This window comes from Panthera pardus, unplaced genomic scaffold (genome assembly GCF_024362965.1).
Source record: "Panthera pardus isolate Hobbes unplaced genomic scaffold, ASM2436296v1 HiC_scaffold_11, whole genome shotgun sequence".
NCBI lineage: Eukaryota > Metazoa > Chordata > Mammalia > Carnivora > Felidae > Panthera > Panthera pardus.
The window spans coordinates 73,385,177-73,398,648 of record NW_026526666.1 but is presented as its reverse complement, the minus strand read 5'-3'; the positions used below and the strand labels follow the sequence as shown (position 1 = coordinate 73,398,648).

General features: G+C 46.2%; 1 protein-coding gene across 4 annotated transcripts in view; it reads left to right on the top strand.

Annotated features, from left to right (window-relative positions):
* The window catches only part of TMEM269 (transmembrane protein 269), a 27,877-nt gene extending 14,405 nt beyond the window's left edge, over positions 1–13,472 (top strand). For all 4 annotated transcript variants that reach the window (XM_053896584.1, XM_053896583.1, XM_053896581.1 and 1 more), the window contains exons 5-8: positions 4,463–4,560; positions 5,239–5,382; positions 6,014–6,214; positions 11,157–13,472. In XM_053896584.1, the coding sequence (XP_053752559.1) occupies positions 4,463–4,560; positions 5,239–5,382; positions 6,014–6,214; positions 11,157–11,278 (565 nt within the window). In that variant the 3' untranslated portion in view covers positions 11,279–13,472. The remainder of the gene's footprint in view (positions 1–4,462; positions 4,561–5,238; positions 5,383–6,013; positions 6,215–11,156) is intronic.

The window sequence follows — 13,472 nt, the reverse complement described above, 5'->3', positions numbered from 1 at the left end:
TAGGCAGGCTATCATGAGAAATTTTTGATTCTTAAATTAGAACATATGATCTGGGGAATATTTACAGTCAGCACTATTATGGAAAATCTGGGACATGTTTATGGGCCCCTAAAAAGTTATAAGCAAATTATATTTCTACAAATTGAATCATATTTTAATGCCTTGTCAAATCAGTTCTTTTTTTTTTTTAATTTTTTTTAACGTTTTTTATTTTTGAGACAGAGAGAGACAGAGCATGAATGGGGGAGGGGCAGAGAGAGAGGGAGACACAGAATCCAAAGCAGGCTCCAGGCTCCGAGCCATCAGCCCAGAGCCTGACGTGGGGCTCGAACTCATGGACCGCGAGATGGTGACCTGAGTCAAAGTCGGACGCTTAACCGACTGAGCCACCCAGGTGCCCCTCAAATCAGTTCTTTAAAGATAAATCCTTTATAATGCAGCCTCCTAACCTGTTTGATTCTCTATAACCATCAGCAAATGCCTTCTCTGGATCTGTTTCTCATCCATTAAATCATTTTATCTGATGATGTTTGAGTTCCCTTCCAGTTAAATTTTATGATTCTCTAAGTCTGGATTTTTGGGGGTCTTATAAAGTAGAGCATATCTACAGAAGAAAATCTCTAACTTCTTAGTTCAGTGCAATCTTCTGGGAGTATAGCTAAAAAATTTTTTTTAATGTTTATTTCCTTTTGAGAGAAAGGGAGAGACAGAGGCATGAGTGGGGGAGGGGCAGAGAGAGAGATACACAGAATCCAAAGCAGGCTCCAGGCTTTGAGCTGTTAGCAGAGAGCCCAACGTGGGGCTCAAACTCACAGACCATGAGATCATGACCTGAGCTGAAGTCAGACACTTAACAGACTGAGCCACCTAGGTGCCTCAGTTTTGGGAGTGTCATTTTTATGGCACGGTGGTGGGCCCATTTCCCTTTAGACACATAGGTATGGCTCTAAAGAAAGGTAGTGCTGAGCATGTTTGGAGACAGCTGAAGCCTGGGGTGAGGTTCTCTGCTTCTGCTTGGTCATCAAGCATTGCAATCAGGGTGTAGACTTAGGAATGGCATTCTAGGGCAGCCTTGCCTGAGACTATGGTGGCTGCTTTTAGAAAGGGGTCTGGGAGCATGTGCTGGACTAAAGCACAGAATCCTTGAATGTAAGATCTGAAAGAGATCTTGGAAATCATATAGAGCGTCAAAATATGTAGACAAAAAAACAGAACTGCAAGGAGAAATGGGCAAATCCGTTATCGTAGTTGGGCATTTCAACACCCCTCCATCAGAAACTGACATCCATTTGGCAAAAAATCAGTAAGGAGATAGTTGAACTGAACAGCACCATCAGTCAACTGGATCTAATTGATATTTATAGAATACTTTACCCAATAACAGCAGAATACACATTCTTCTCCTCACACTTTGGGGTATAAGACATACCTCAACAAATGTAAAAGAATAGAAATCATATGAAGTATGCCCTCAGATCCCATGGAATTAAAGTAGAAATCAATACGGGGTGCCTGGGTGGCTCAGTCGGTTAAGCGGCCGACTTCGGCTCAGGCCACGATCTCGCGGTCCGTGAGTTCGAGCCCCTCGTCGGGCTCTGGGCTGACAGCTCGGAGCCTGGAGCCTGTTTCGGATTCTGTGTCTCCCTCTCTCTGACCCTCCCCCATTCGTGCTCTGTCTCTCTCTGTCTCAAAAATAAATAAACGTTAAAAAAAATAATAATAAAGTAGAAATCAATAACAGAAAGATAACTAGAAAATCCCAAAATATGTGAAGGTTAAGCAACACGATTCTAAATAATATATTAAAGAAGAAAAGTATTTTGAGCTAAAAGAAAATGAAAATACAACTTATCAAAATTTGTTGGGGTGCCTGGGTGGCTCAGTCAGTTAAGCGTCCGACTTCGATCTTGTGGTCCGTGAGCTTCGGGCTCTGTGCTGACATCTTGGAGCCTGGAGCCTGCTTCAGTTCTGTGTCTCCCTCTCTGCCCCTCCCTTGCTCGTACTCTCTGTCTCTCATAAATGAATACATGTTAAAAAAAAATTAAAAAAAACCCAACTTATCAAAATTTGTGAGATGCGGTGAACGTGGTAGTTATAGTGAAATTTGTAACATTGAATGCATGTACTAGAAAAGAAACCTCTGTGAAAGACAACATCAGGAGAATTAGAAGACAAGCTATAGGCTGGGAGAAAATATTTGCAAAAGGTACATCTGAGAAAGGACTGTAAAATAGACAAAGCTTAAAATTCTTCAATAAGAAAACAAAGAACTCAATTAAAAAATGGGCCAAAGACCTTAACAGAGACCTCATCGAAGGAGATATACAGATGGCAGTAAGCATGTGAAGATACTCCACATTGTATGTTATCAGGGAGATGTAGTGAGATATTACTACACACCTACCGGCCAAAGGAATTGCCCAGAACACTGACGACATCAAATGCTGGCGAGGACGTGGAGCAACAGGAACTCTCATGCACCGCTGGCGGGAACACAAGATGGTTCAGCCGCTTTGGGAGACAGTGTGGCAATTTCACAAAGCTACACCTAGTCTTACCATATGATCCAGCAATCACACTGTTTGGTATTTATCCAAATGAACTGAAAACTATGTCCACACAAAACCCTGCACTGGGATGTTTATGATGTTTAATTTACAATTGCCAAAACTCGCAAGCAACCAAGATATCGTCTAATAAGTGAATAGATGAATAAACTGAGGTATTTCCAAATTTTCCAAACAATGGAGGATTGCTCAGTGCTAAAAAGAAATGACCTATCAGACCATGAGAAGACACAGAGGAATCATAAGTGCATATTACCAAGTGAAAGAAGCCAATATGCAAAGGCTACATACTATATGATTACAGTGATATGATATTCTGGAAAGGCAAAAATATCAAGATAATAAAAAATCAGTGATTGGTACAGGAGGGTGGGGGGAATGAATAGGTGGAGCACAGAGGATATTTAGGACATTGGAAATAATCTTCATGATACTATAATAATGGATACTCATCATGCGTTTGTCCAAAACCACAGAATGTACAACACCAAGAGTGAACCCTAAGGTAAACTATGGACTTTGGGTGACTATGTGTCAACATAGGTTCATCCTTGGTATGTGTCAAGAATTAGAATGTACTGTTCTGGTGAGTGATATTGATCATGTGGGAAGCTATGCATAGGTGGGAGATGGGGGGGTAGATGGGAAATTTCTGTAGCTTCCTTTCAATTTTGTTGTAAACCTAAAACCTCCCCCAAAAAATAAAGCCTTAGAAAAATTGGGAAAAAAAGAGAGATAGAAATCAATAGTATAAGGCTTCCACCTTAGCAAACTAGGGGGAAAAAAAAAAGCATGTTAAATCCAAAGTAAGCAGAAGAAAATAATAAAAATGAGAGGGACACCTGGGTGGTTCAATCGGTTAAGCATCTGATTCTTGACCTCAAGTCAGGTCTTGATTTCAAGGTCGTGGGTTCAAGGTCCTCATTTGGGCTCCACGCTCTGGGTGCAAAGCCTACTTAAAAAAGGGGGGGTGGGGGGCCACCTGGATGGCTCAGTCAGTTGAGCGTCCAACTTTGGCTCACGTCACGATCTCGCAGTTCGTGAGTTCAAGCCCCACATTGGGCTCACAGTGCCAGCCTGTCCACACAGAGCCCGCTTCTGATCTTCTGTCTCCTCTCTCTGCCCCTCCCCTGCTTGTGCTCTCCCCAAACTAAATAAATATTAAAAAAAAAAAAGCAGCCATCAATGAAATTAAAAATAAGAAATCAGTAGAGACAATCAACGAAACCAAAAGCTGATTGATTCTTCGGAAAAATCAATAAAATTGATAGGCCTCTAGGCAGGCCAACCAAGAAAATAAAGAAAAAAAGAGAAGACACAAACTACCAGTATCAGAAATGAAAGAGAGCCATCACTACTGATCTCATGGACTTTAAAAGGATAATAAAGGAATATTATGAACAACTCTGTAAGTGATGTAGCCTAAATGAAAGGGACCAAGTCCTTAAAAGTCATGAGTTACCTAAACTTGCACTAGGAGAAATAGCTTATCTGAATAGGCCTCTATTACATCATTTGGCACAACCCCCTCACTTTCCAGATGGAGGAAGAGAGGCCTAGAGGGGTAGGGAGTGGTTTATCTGAGAAACCACAGTGAGATGGTTGCAGAGGCTGGGAACATAGGACCCCTGTGCCCTCAAATATGCCTGGGATTTAGAGTTGGAAGGGACCTTAGTGATTGTCTAAGGGGCTCGAGGCACCCCCTTTAAGACTGTGGGTTGAGAGTGTGGCAGGGGTGTGTGTGTGTAGTGTGTAAAGCAGTGTATTTCAGAAAGAACACGAGTGTGGGGAACACGCAGGGCAGGGTGTGTGTGTGTGTGTGTGTGTGTGGAGGGGTTGCCCAGTGCAGCCCATGACACAGCTGTCCTGTCGGGGCCTGCTGCCCTACACTTCAGGAAATGCTACAGTGCCTCCTGGATGCTTCTGATCAGCTTCCTATTAGACATGGCAGTTGGGACGATAACCAGACACCTCAGCCTCTGCTCCAGATCGGGTGAGTCCAGGCCTCAGACCCCTGATCCCTGACCCCAGGAGCCCATCTCGGGTCACCCTCCATCTTCTCACATCCAGCAGGCTTTCAGGAGTCAGCACTCCTGCTCACCTCCCTCCGAGGACAGCAGAAGCAGCCGGAGAACCGTCCCGGAGCCCCATAGTCCAGATCTAGGCCCCCCGCGGGCTCACCTGTTGATCCTTAGCCATCCTTGCCCAGGCCGCAGTTTCCTTGGCGGTGCTGCCTCCCCGCTAGGGGTGCCCCAGGAATTGGGAGTGGGTGGTGGCAGCGGTGCTTGGGAGGGGGGAAATGAAAAATCACCCTAGCAGAGCGGCTGGTTTAAAATACAAGAAAATATTTCCATGTAAGAGTTTGCTTGAAAAAAAAAGGGTTCCGTGGCTTGTGAATTTGTATCAAGTTGTGGTCCAACCCTGGATGTTAAAGGGCGGGAAAACTAAGACCTGAGAAGGAAAGATTTGCCTCAGGCCGCATGGTCCATGTGAGGCAGAGCCAGGAGGCCCCTCCACCCCCCGCCCCGCCCCCCGCCCTTGATCCCTAGGGGAGCAGCTGTTGCTCTCTGGGACCTCAGTCCCGGCTTGGCACCCCTGCAGCTCCCCCACCACAGGGGACTAAAGTGCAAGACAAATGAGCATAAGTTCTGACCTCGACCTTCTGGAGCAGGGGTGGAGCTGAATGACTTTGCTGTCTTCACCACCTTTGGCCTGGCCTCAGCCCTGCTCCTAGGCGTGGATGGGCCTCTGAATGCGTTTCTGGCCATCATCTATGTGTTAGCTGCTACCTTCCGCCTGTGTTTTTATTCAACTGGTGAGTGGACCCCAGCCTTGTAGCTAAGGGTGGGGAGCCACGGAGGGGCGCTGTTGGATGCCAGAAGCCTTGGGGGGGGGGGCGGTAACTGACTCCTCCCCTCCTCTTTGGTTCCTTTCCCTTCCTTGTCCTGTGCCCCAGGCCCACTGGAGGCTGCAGGCTGCAGTGGCAGAGACCTGGAGAGGGGCAGGGGCCCATGGTTCTCGGACCAGCTGTGCCTTTTTCTCGTTGTATGACCTTTGGGTGGTGCACAGAGACTCACAGAATCCAGAACTAGGGGTCATCCTCCACAGTTTTCTATAACAGATAGAGAAACTGAGCAAGGCAACCAAGGGCAGTTGCCTTGCCCAAGGTCACAATGCAAGGGGGCGTAGAGGTGGACCAGAAGACCTCAGAGGACCCTCCTGCAGAGCCTTCCTTGGTGCTGGGGCCCACGCCTTGTCCCAGCCGCCTGCTTCCCCGTGGGGATCCGGCGCAGAACCCACACACCATCTCTGCGAACGGCTGACCGCTTTACAGCCTGCCACTGCCTGGCGAGGAGGGGGATCTGGAGTGGGTGGCAGGGAAGACCCAACGGGCTGGCTTTGCTCAGCGGGAGGCAGCTAATCTCCACCTCTTCCTTCCCTGGCAGGTGTTCCCTTCACGTACAAGGGTCTACCCTGCCGCTATGCTTCCTGTGTTTTGGCCTCCACCTGCCTTCTGACCAAAGGCAACACGTTCATTCTGTCTTGCATGGCCTCACTTATGATTCTGTTCATGATGGACCAGAGCTACTATCCACGTGATGAGATCCTGGGGTCTGAGAACTGGAAAAAATTGATTTATCTGGGGGGTGAGTGAAAATACTGCTTTCAAATGTCACCAGTGCTGGTCTATTATCACTGCTGCTCATGGCCACCCTGTACCTCGCCCCCACACTCCCGATCTCCCTTACCCTGTTTTATTTGTGTCCATGGAGTTTATCACCATCTGAAATGTATCTACTTTTTTATTGTCTATACACACTCAAACTGCCCCCGGATAGACGACTCTCTTTCATTCGTGCAGTAATCCCTGGGCCTAGGATTGTGCCAACCACGTGGTAGATGCCCAGTAAGTATTTGTTGAATGCTATTAAGTTCAATCAGGAACACCTACCATACGCTGGATGCTGGGAACCAAACTGATAAACTAGACCAACCCTTTCTGCCTCAGGATTCACAGTCTAATAGGGGAGACAGACCCCAACCAAATAATGGCAGAAATAACTAGAAATGCATAGTTGTTTTTTTTTTTTTTAAGTTTATTTATTTATAATGACAGAGAGGGAGAGAGGCAGAGAGAGAATCCAGCAGGTTCCATGCTAACAGTGCGGAGCCCGACGCGGGGCTCAAACCCATGAACTGTGAGATCATGACCTGAGCTGAAACCAAGAGTTGGACACTAGAAAGGCATAGTTTTGATGTGTTGTGGAGCACAGGGTTCTCTGAGAAGGGGACTTAATGAGACTGAAATGGTCTGAAGGGTGGAAAGGATGCTTCAGAAGGTAACATTTAAATGGAACCTGGGTGAAGGTGGTCAAAGGTACAGACTTCCAATGATAAGTTCTGGAGACGTAATGGACAACACGGTGACTACAGTTAACAATACCATGTTGTGGGGAGACTGGGTGGCTCAGTTGGTTAAGCGTCTGACTTTGGCTCAGGTCACGATCTCACAGTTTGTGGTTCAAGCCCTGCCTCAGATGAGCATGAGCCCTGCTTTGGGTGAGTCCCACTTTGCTCTCTCTTTCTCTCTGCCCCTTGTGGGATTCTCTCTGTCTCTACCCCTCGCTCACTTGTGCCCTCTCTAAAAAAAAGAGAGAGGCGCGTGGGTGGCTCAGTCAGTTGAGCGTCCGACTTCAGCTCAGGTCATGACCTCACGGTCCGTGGGTTCGAGCCCCGCATCGGGCTCTGTGCTGACAGCTTGGAGCCTGGAGCCTGCTTTGGATTCTGTGTCTCCCTCTCTCTCTGCTCCTCCCCCACTTGTGCTGTCTGTCTGTCTGTCTCTCTCTCTCTCAAAAATAAATAAACATTAAAAAAAAAGAATATTGTATTTGGAAGTAGATAGGAGAGCAGATCTTAAAAGTTCTCGTCGCAAGAAAGGGAAATGGGTAACTGTGCAGTGGCAGACACTAACGAGACTGCTGGTCATGTCACAGGATACACAAATATCGAATCATTACGCTGCACACCTTGGACTAATACAGTTTTGTGTTATATGTCCATAATATCTCAATAAAACTGGAAAAAATTAAAAAAGTGACCTTCAAGATGACTGGCTAGGTGGGTAAGAGAGGTAGTTCAGAAGAGAAAACGGCATTTTCTAGGCTCTAGGCTAGAAGGTGCTGGGTGCGGTCGTGCAGCCGTGTGGCTGGAACTTGCTGAGAGATCCTAGTGATACAAACCGAGTCCGTGAAGGGGGTGGGTTTGGGGAACTGATCCTAGCGGCAAACGGGAAGCCTCTGAAGGGACTTCTGAGCAGCAGTTTTAAGTGGCCACTTGGAATACAATGTGGAGACCAGATGGTGGGAGACTGAGAACAAAGAGGAAAAGTGACTTGCTGTCGTATGAGAGGTGGTGGCAACAGAGCAGATGAAGGGACTTCAGATGCATGTTGGGAACAGAACCGATATTGAGGAAGCCCTGAGGTCCTGGCCACACTGGGGACCTGGCGGATATCTCCCTAGAGTTCTCCCTGACTTAGGGCTTCCTTCAAGGAATACCAGTGTTTCTTCTTTGGGGATGTGCTCATGGGGACAAGACAAACATCTACAGGGATACTTGGTTTCTTTCTTTATTCCCTGTGGGTCCATTCTGGTTCATAGGGTCCCTGCTTTCATCCTGACTGTCCTTTTTTCTTTTAATTTTTAATATTTATTATTTATTATTGAGAAAGAGAGAGAGAGACAGAGTGCAAGCAGGGGAGGGTTAGAGAGAGAGGGAGACACAGAATCTGAAGCAGGATCCAGGCTCTGAGCTGTCAGCACAGACAGGGGCTCAAACTCATGAACCTTGAGATCATGACCTGGGCTGAAGTTGGATGCTTAACCGACTGAGCCACACAGGTGCCCCCTGACCTTCCCTTTTAGGCTCATACCCTTTCTCTGTACCACCAGCACCGACACCCCTGCTCAAGTTCTAGGCAGTGGCTCCTCTGTGGCCCAGCTAGCAGAGGCAGAACAGTGTTGAGAAGCATCTGGGTTTGCTGCTAAACAGACCCGAGTTCAAGTTCCAATGCCAGGAGGTGTTAATTGCATCAACTTGGGCTGACGACCTCATTATTTTGAGTTTAGTTTTCTTCATCTATAACATGAAGCCAATAATTCCTACCTCAGGATTCTTGAGATTAAATGGGATAATGCAGATCAATCCTCTGGCACAGATGTGTCCTGTAGGGAAATTTCTAGTCCCTTCTTCCCTCCACCTGCCCTCCTATCTCTCAGCAACAGTGTTTCCCACAATGCTCTTTGCTCCTGTAGATACCACTGCTCCCCTTCTCTCCCAATAAACCATATGCTTGGCCTCAGCCTTCCTTGGATTGTCTTGGCTGTGAGAGTAAAGGAGGAAACTGTACCTCACAGATTTCGATACCACTTAATACCAGAGCCCAACTGGACAGATTCCAAAATGGCCACTCTTGATATTCCTCTTACCTGGAGTGCAGCCAATCACCTTTTTAGACGGAGGTTCCGTCTCCCCCACAGAGCTTCTGAAAAGCCGGCCTGTGGCTGTGAGACCTCATGTCACGCATTTTCCAGGACAACTCTGGTTTAAAATATTGTCCCATTGCCTCAACAGGTCAATGACTGTTCTGAAATATTATAAGTATTCCAAAGCTCCAATACATCTCTGTAACTGAAAGTGGTCTTCTGTCAGATCATATGTTCTGATTTCTCTTGAGGAATGTATGGTAGTTATCCCCACGGAAACGATGTTGCCTCGTACTCTCCAACCCTCTTTGAGCTTTCCGAGGCTGTCTAGTTTTTACAAGTCAGGCAGACACGGCTTTGAATCAAGACCTTGTACAGGTTATATCCCCTCTGTCTCTTCATCTGAAAAACAGACTGGATTCTGAGTCACAGAATTATTGTGAAACGTAAATGGAGCAATCTTTGTAACATACCTAGCAGATTGTCTAGTGCAAAGTAGATATTCCACAGGTGTTGGGGCCCTTTTGCCTGTCGGTGGTGTATCTCAGATTCAAATGTGTTGGGGGTCCCCCAAGACCACCCCAGGTTCAGTGGTTCTCTTGGGGATTCACAGGATGCATATAGTCATACTCATGGTTAAGACTTATTACAGCAAAAGACACAAAGCAAAGGCAGCAAAGGGCAGATGAAAGGGGCAAAATCTGGAGGAAATGAGGCACAGCCCCTCAAGTGTCCTCCCTGTGGGGCCACCCTGCACAAAACTGTGACAACACCCATGAAAGTCTTGTGTACCTGGAAGCTCTTTAGAGACTCAGGGTCCAAGGTTTTTATAAGGGCTGGCCACATCAGCACCCTAGACCTAGCGGTACCAAAATTCTAGACTTACACAGAAGGAAATCAACACTCAGCACAGTCTAAGGACAGGGAACCATTCTTGCCCATTAGGGAAAGTTCTATATTAGAAATAGGCTCTTTTTTTAATGTTTATTTATTTTTGAGACAGAGAGAGACAGAGCATGAAGGGGGAGGGGCAGAGAGAGAGGGAGACACAGAATCCGAAACAGGCTCTGGGCTCTGAGCTGTCAGCACAGAGCCTGACGTGGGGCTCGAACTCACGGACCATGAGATCATGACCTGAGCCGAAGTTGGATGCTTAATCGACTGAGCCACCCAGGCACCCCAGGAAAGTTCTATATTGATATAGGGAACTGTTTACTAGCCATGTTCCTGGACTCCAGTTAAAGGCCAACCTGGCAAGCAGGCCGGCCTTCGTTCATTTGTTTGTTCGTTCGTTTGTTCCTTTCTTTTTTATTTATATTGAGAGACAGAGTGACCAGGGGAGGGGCAGAGAGAGACGGAGAAAGAGAATCCCAAGAAGGCTCCATACTGTCTGCATGGAGCCCAATGCAGGGCTTGAACTCACAAACCCAGGCACCTTGCAAGCAGGCCTTTCTAAAGACAGCTGTCCCAGGTCTGCTGTGCTCTTCTGCATATGTGTAACATTGTATTGGCCACTATCACATATTAAACTTGACACAATTGGAAATATATATGTCATTCATATATATATATATATTTTTTTTTTCTTTTTAATGTTTATTTATTTATTTTTGGAAGAGCGGGGAGGAGAGAGTACAAGTAGGGAAGAGGCAGAGAGAGAGGGAGAGAGAGTCTCAAGGCTCCATGCTGTCATCACAGAGCCTCACACAGGACTCGATCCCACGAACCCTGAGATCATGACCTGAGCCAAAATCAAGAGTCGGACGCTTAACTGACTGAGCCACCCAGGCGCCCCTGGGATGGATGGAGATATATACATATATTTCTAACAAGGGGTCTGGACAACTCAAATTTATTCTCGGCTAAGACTGATTTCTGATCTGAATCCAACCAAATGGCACCTGAGTTTGCATTACATTATAATTATCTAGTTACAAAGAGACAAAACCTCTTAAAGGCAGGGCTCGGGTCTCGTTGGTTCTTGTTTCTTAGGCCGATGAGTAAAAACTGAAGGATGGGAGGATGGGGATGGGAGAGAAGAGGGCGGGAAATACACGAAGACAGCTTCATAGACATGGAATGCTTGCCTTTTTTCTCCCTCCAGGTGTCATCATGCTGCTTGTGTCTCCATTCTCCCTAACTGCTTTTTACTGCCTGATGTGGTCGCTGTCCTACATCTTCTTTCCAGATGCTCTGTGGGGCAAGGCAGCATGCTTCAGGCTATAGCACCAAAGAAAGTGAACAGCTTCACCCACTCCCACTGGCCTCTGTGGGGTTTGCACCAGCATATCGGGCCAAGCCTTGCCTTATCCTCACTAAATCTTTCTTTGTCCCTATGTCTCCTGTGTGCTAGATACGTGTGCCTTGAACCAGAGCAAACCACGATAGGGCCAGTGGCCTTCACTTCTTCCTCTTTACTCAGGGTTCTGAATCCCTTGGGGACAATAGCTGTGTCATACAGAACAGAATTCTTTCCAAGGTAAAGTTGGGTTGGGTTTGAGTTCCAGCCCTGTTACCGGCTGGGTGATGTTGTGTACTAAGGTCAATCCCTTGAAGTAGGGTGAAACCCTTTAGCATTGGTACAGTCTCCACCTTGGCCTGATCCTTATTACTCCAGGGCGCGGGGGTGAGGGGGCGTGGGGGGTGCTTATTAAAGCATTTCTTAAACTTGCAGATTGGTTCAGTAGAGCAGAGCTAATCACAGGACAATCATGCTGCCCAGTGTGAATGTATACAGGATTTTGTAACTTAAAATTCTATATTTCGACAAAGCTTCTGCCTTTTGCTTCAGTTAGAGATTAGACACATTGGCAGCTTGAAGGCGTCACCTGGTTCCCATCTGGTTTTTTCCTCAACTATAAAATACTAACCTCTAGATATTCAGATGCCACTTCATATTTTTTTTTTAAGTTTATATATTTACTGAGAGAGAGAGAGAGAGTACCAGCAGGGGAGGGGCAGAGAGAGGGAGAGACAGAATCCCAAGCAGGCTGCGGGCTGTTAGTGCAAAGCCCAACCTGGGGCTCGAACTCCAGAATCGTGAGATCATGACCTGAGCTGAAGTCAAGGGTCAGACACTTAACCGACCGAGCCACCCAGGCACCCCACACTTCATATTCTAAAATCCAAATTGAATAAAAATAAAGAATATTGCATGGAACCTTAAAGTTGCCCCTCACAAAGAATTTAGGCCCGAAGGCAGTGACTCCCCAGCACGGCCTCTGGGCCATCTACCTCCAAGCAGTATACCAAAGGATTGTTGGCTGGCTTGGCCCCTTCCCCAACTCTGGCGCCAGAGAACCTTTTACCTCAGATCTAATTTCTTGGTTTGCAGAACAACGTATTTGGTAAATAGGTAGGAAGTCTAAAATTAGATTTTAAAAATAACCATCTGGTGAATCACACTGCCAGGATCTGGCTTTGAAGGAGCAGGTCGCGCCCTCCTCGTCCCTCCTGCTCTCCATTCGTATCTGTTAGATCATTTATATTTTTTCACGGGTAGATGAATATGTCTGTGTGCCACCAGATTTTAGGCTCCTTCAGTTCGCATGTTTTTATTTCTGCTGTTTGCCACAGTGCCCGGCACTCAGAAACGTTTGCTTTGCAGGTGAATTGATTTTGTTGTGCATTCTAGCAAATTAGATCCAAGATTACTATAATGTAGTAAGAACCTTACAAATATACGTCTATATACCCGTACAAATGCATGATGTCCTTGGTCCTACACCCTTATTTCAGAGATGCTACGCTTCATCAGAATATTTTAGAAAATCCAGTTTGAGAACGGTCTTCACATACGCTCTTAGAGGCCAGCACGTAGCACAGTGCCTAGACATAGCAGGTGCTCCAAAAATACTTGTATTCTGAACCAACCAAATCTAGTCCCAAAAATCTACTATTGAAGATTAGCCAATGATGTTTTTTTCCTGGAGCCACGTTATTTATCAGATTTGGCCTCCAATGACTTCTGGCTTTTTCTAAAATTTTCAACTACATTCAAAACAAGATGCAGTCTGAAAGAGGATTTCTGTGTCCATTTTGAGCCATAGCAGCAGAGTTAAAATAAATAGGCAGACCCCTCCCCCCCACCTGTCCAAAAGGGGCTGTTTGGAGGAGGAAAGTACCCATTTGAATATGTAAATTGTGCTTCGCTTAGGACAATAATAATTCATACTTCATTGTCTCAAACTCAAGTTTAGGTTAGTGACACAAGGATAGTTACAGGTCAACGGGAAGCCTCTAGATTTCACAGAGGTGATGCGTGCTTCCTTCCAACCACGTGGAGGGATGGCTGCCCTTCTACACTGGTTCCGGGGACTTAGGCTGCTAATGCTAATCTTGCAGGCCTTCCTCAGTTAGGAATAAAAATTTTAAAGTAGAATAGTTAAAATAGGACATTGTTCTAAAGTAAAATAAAATT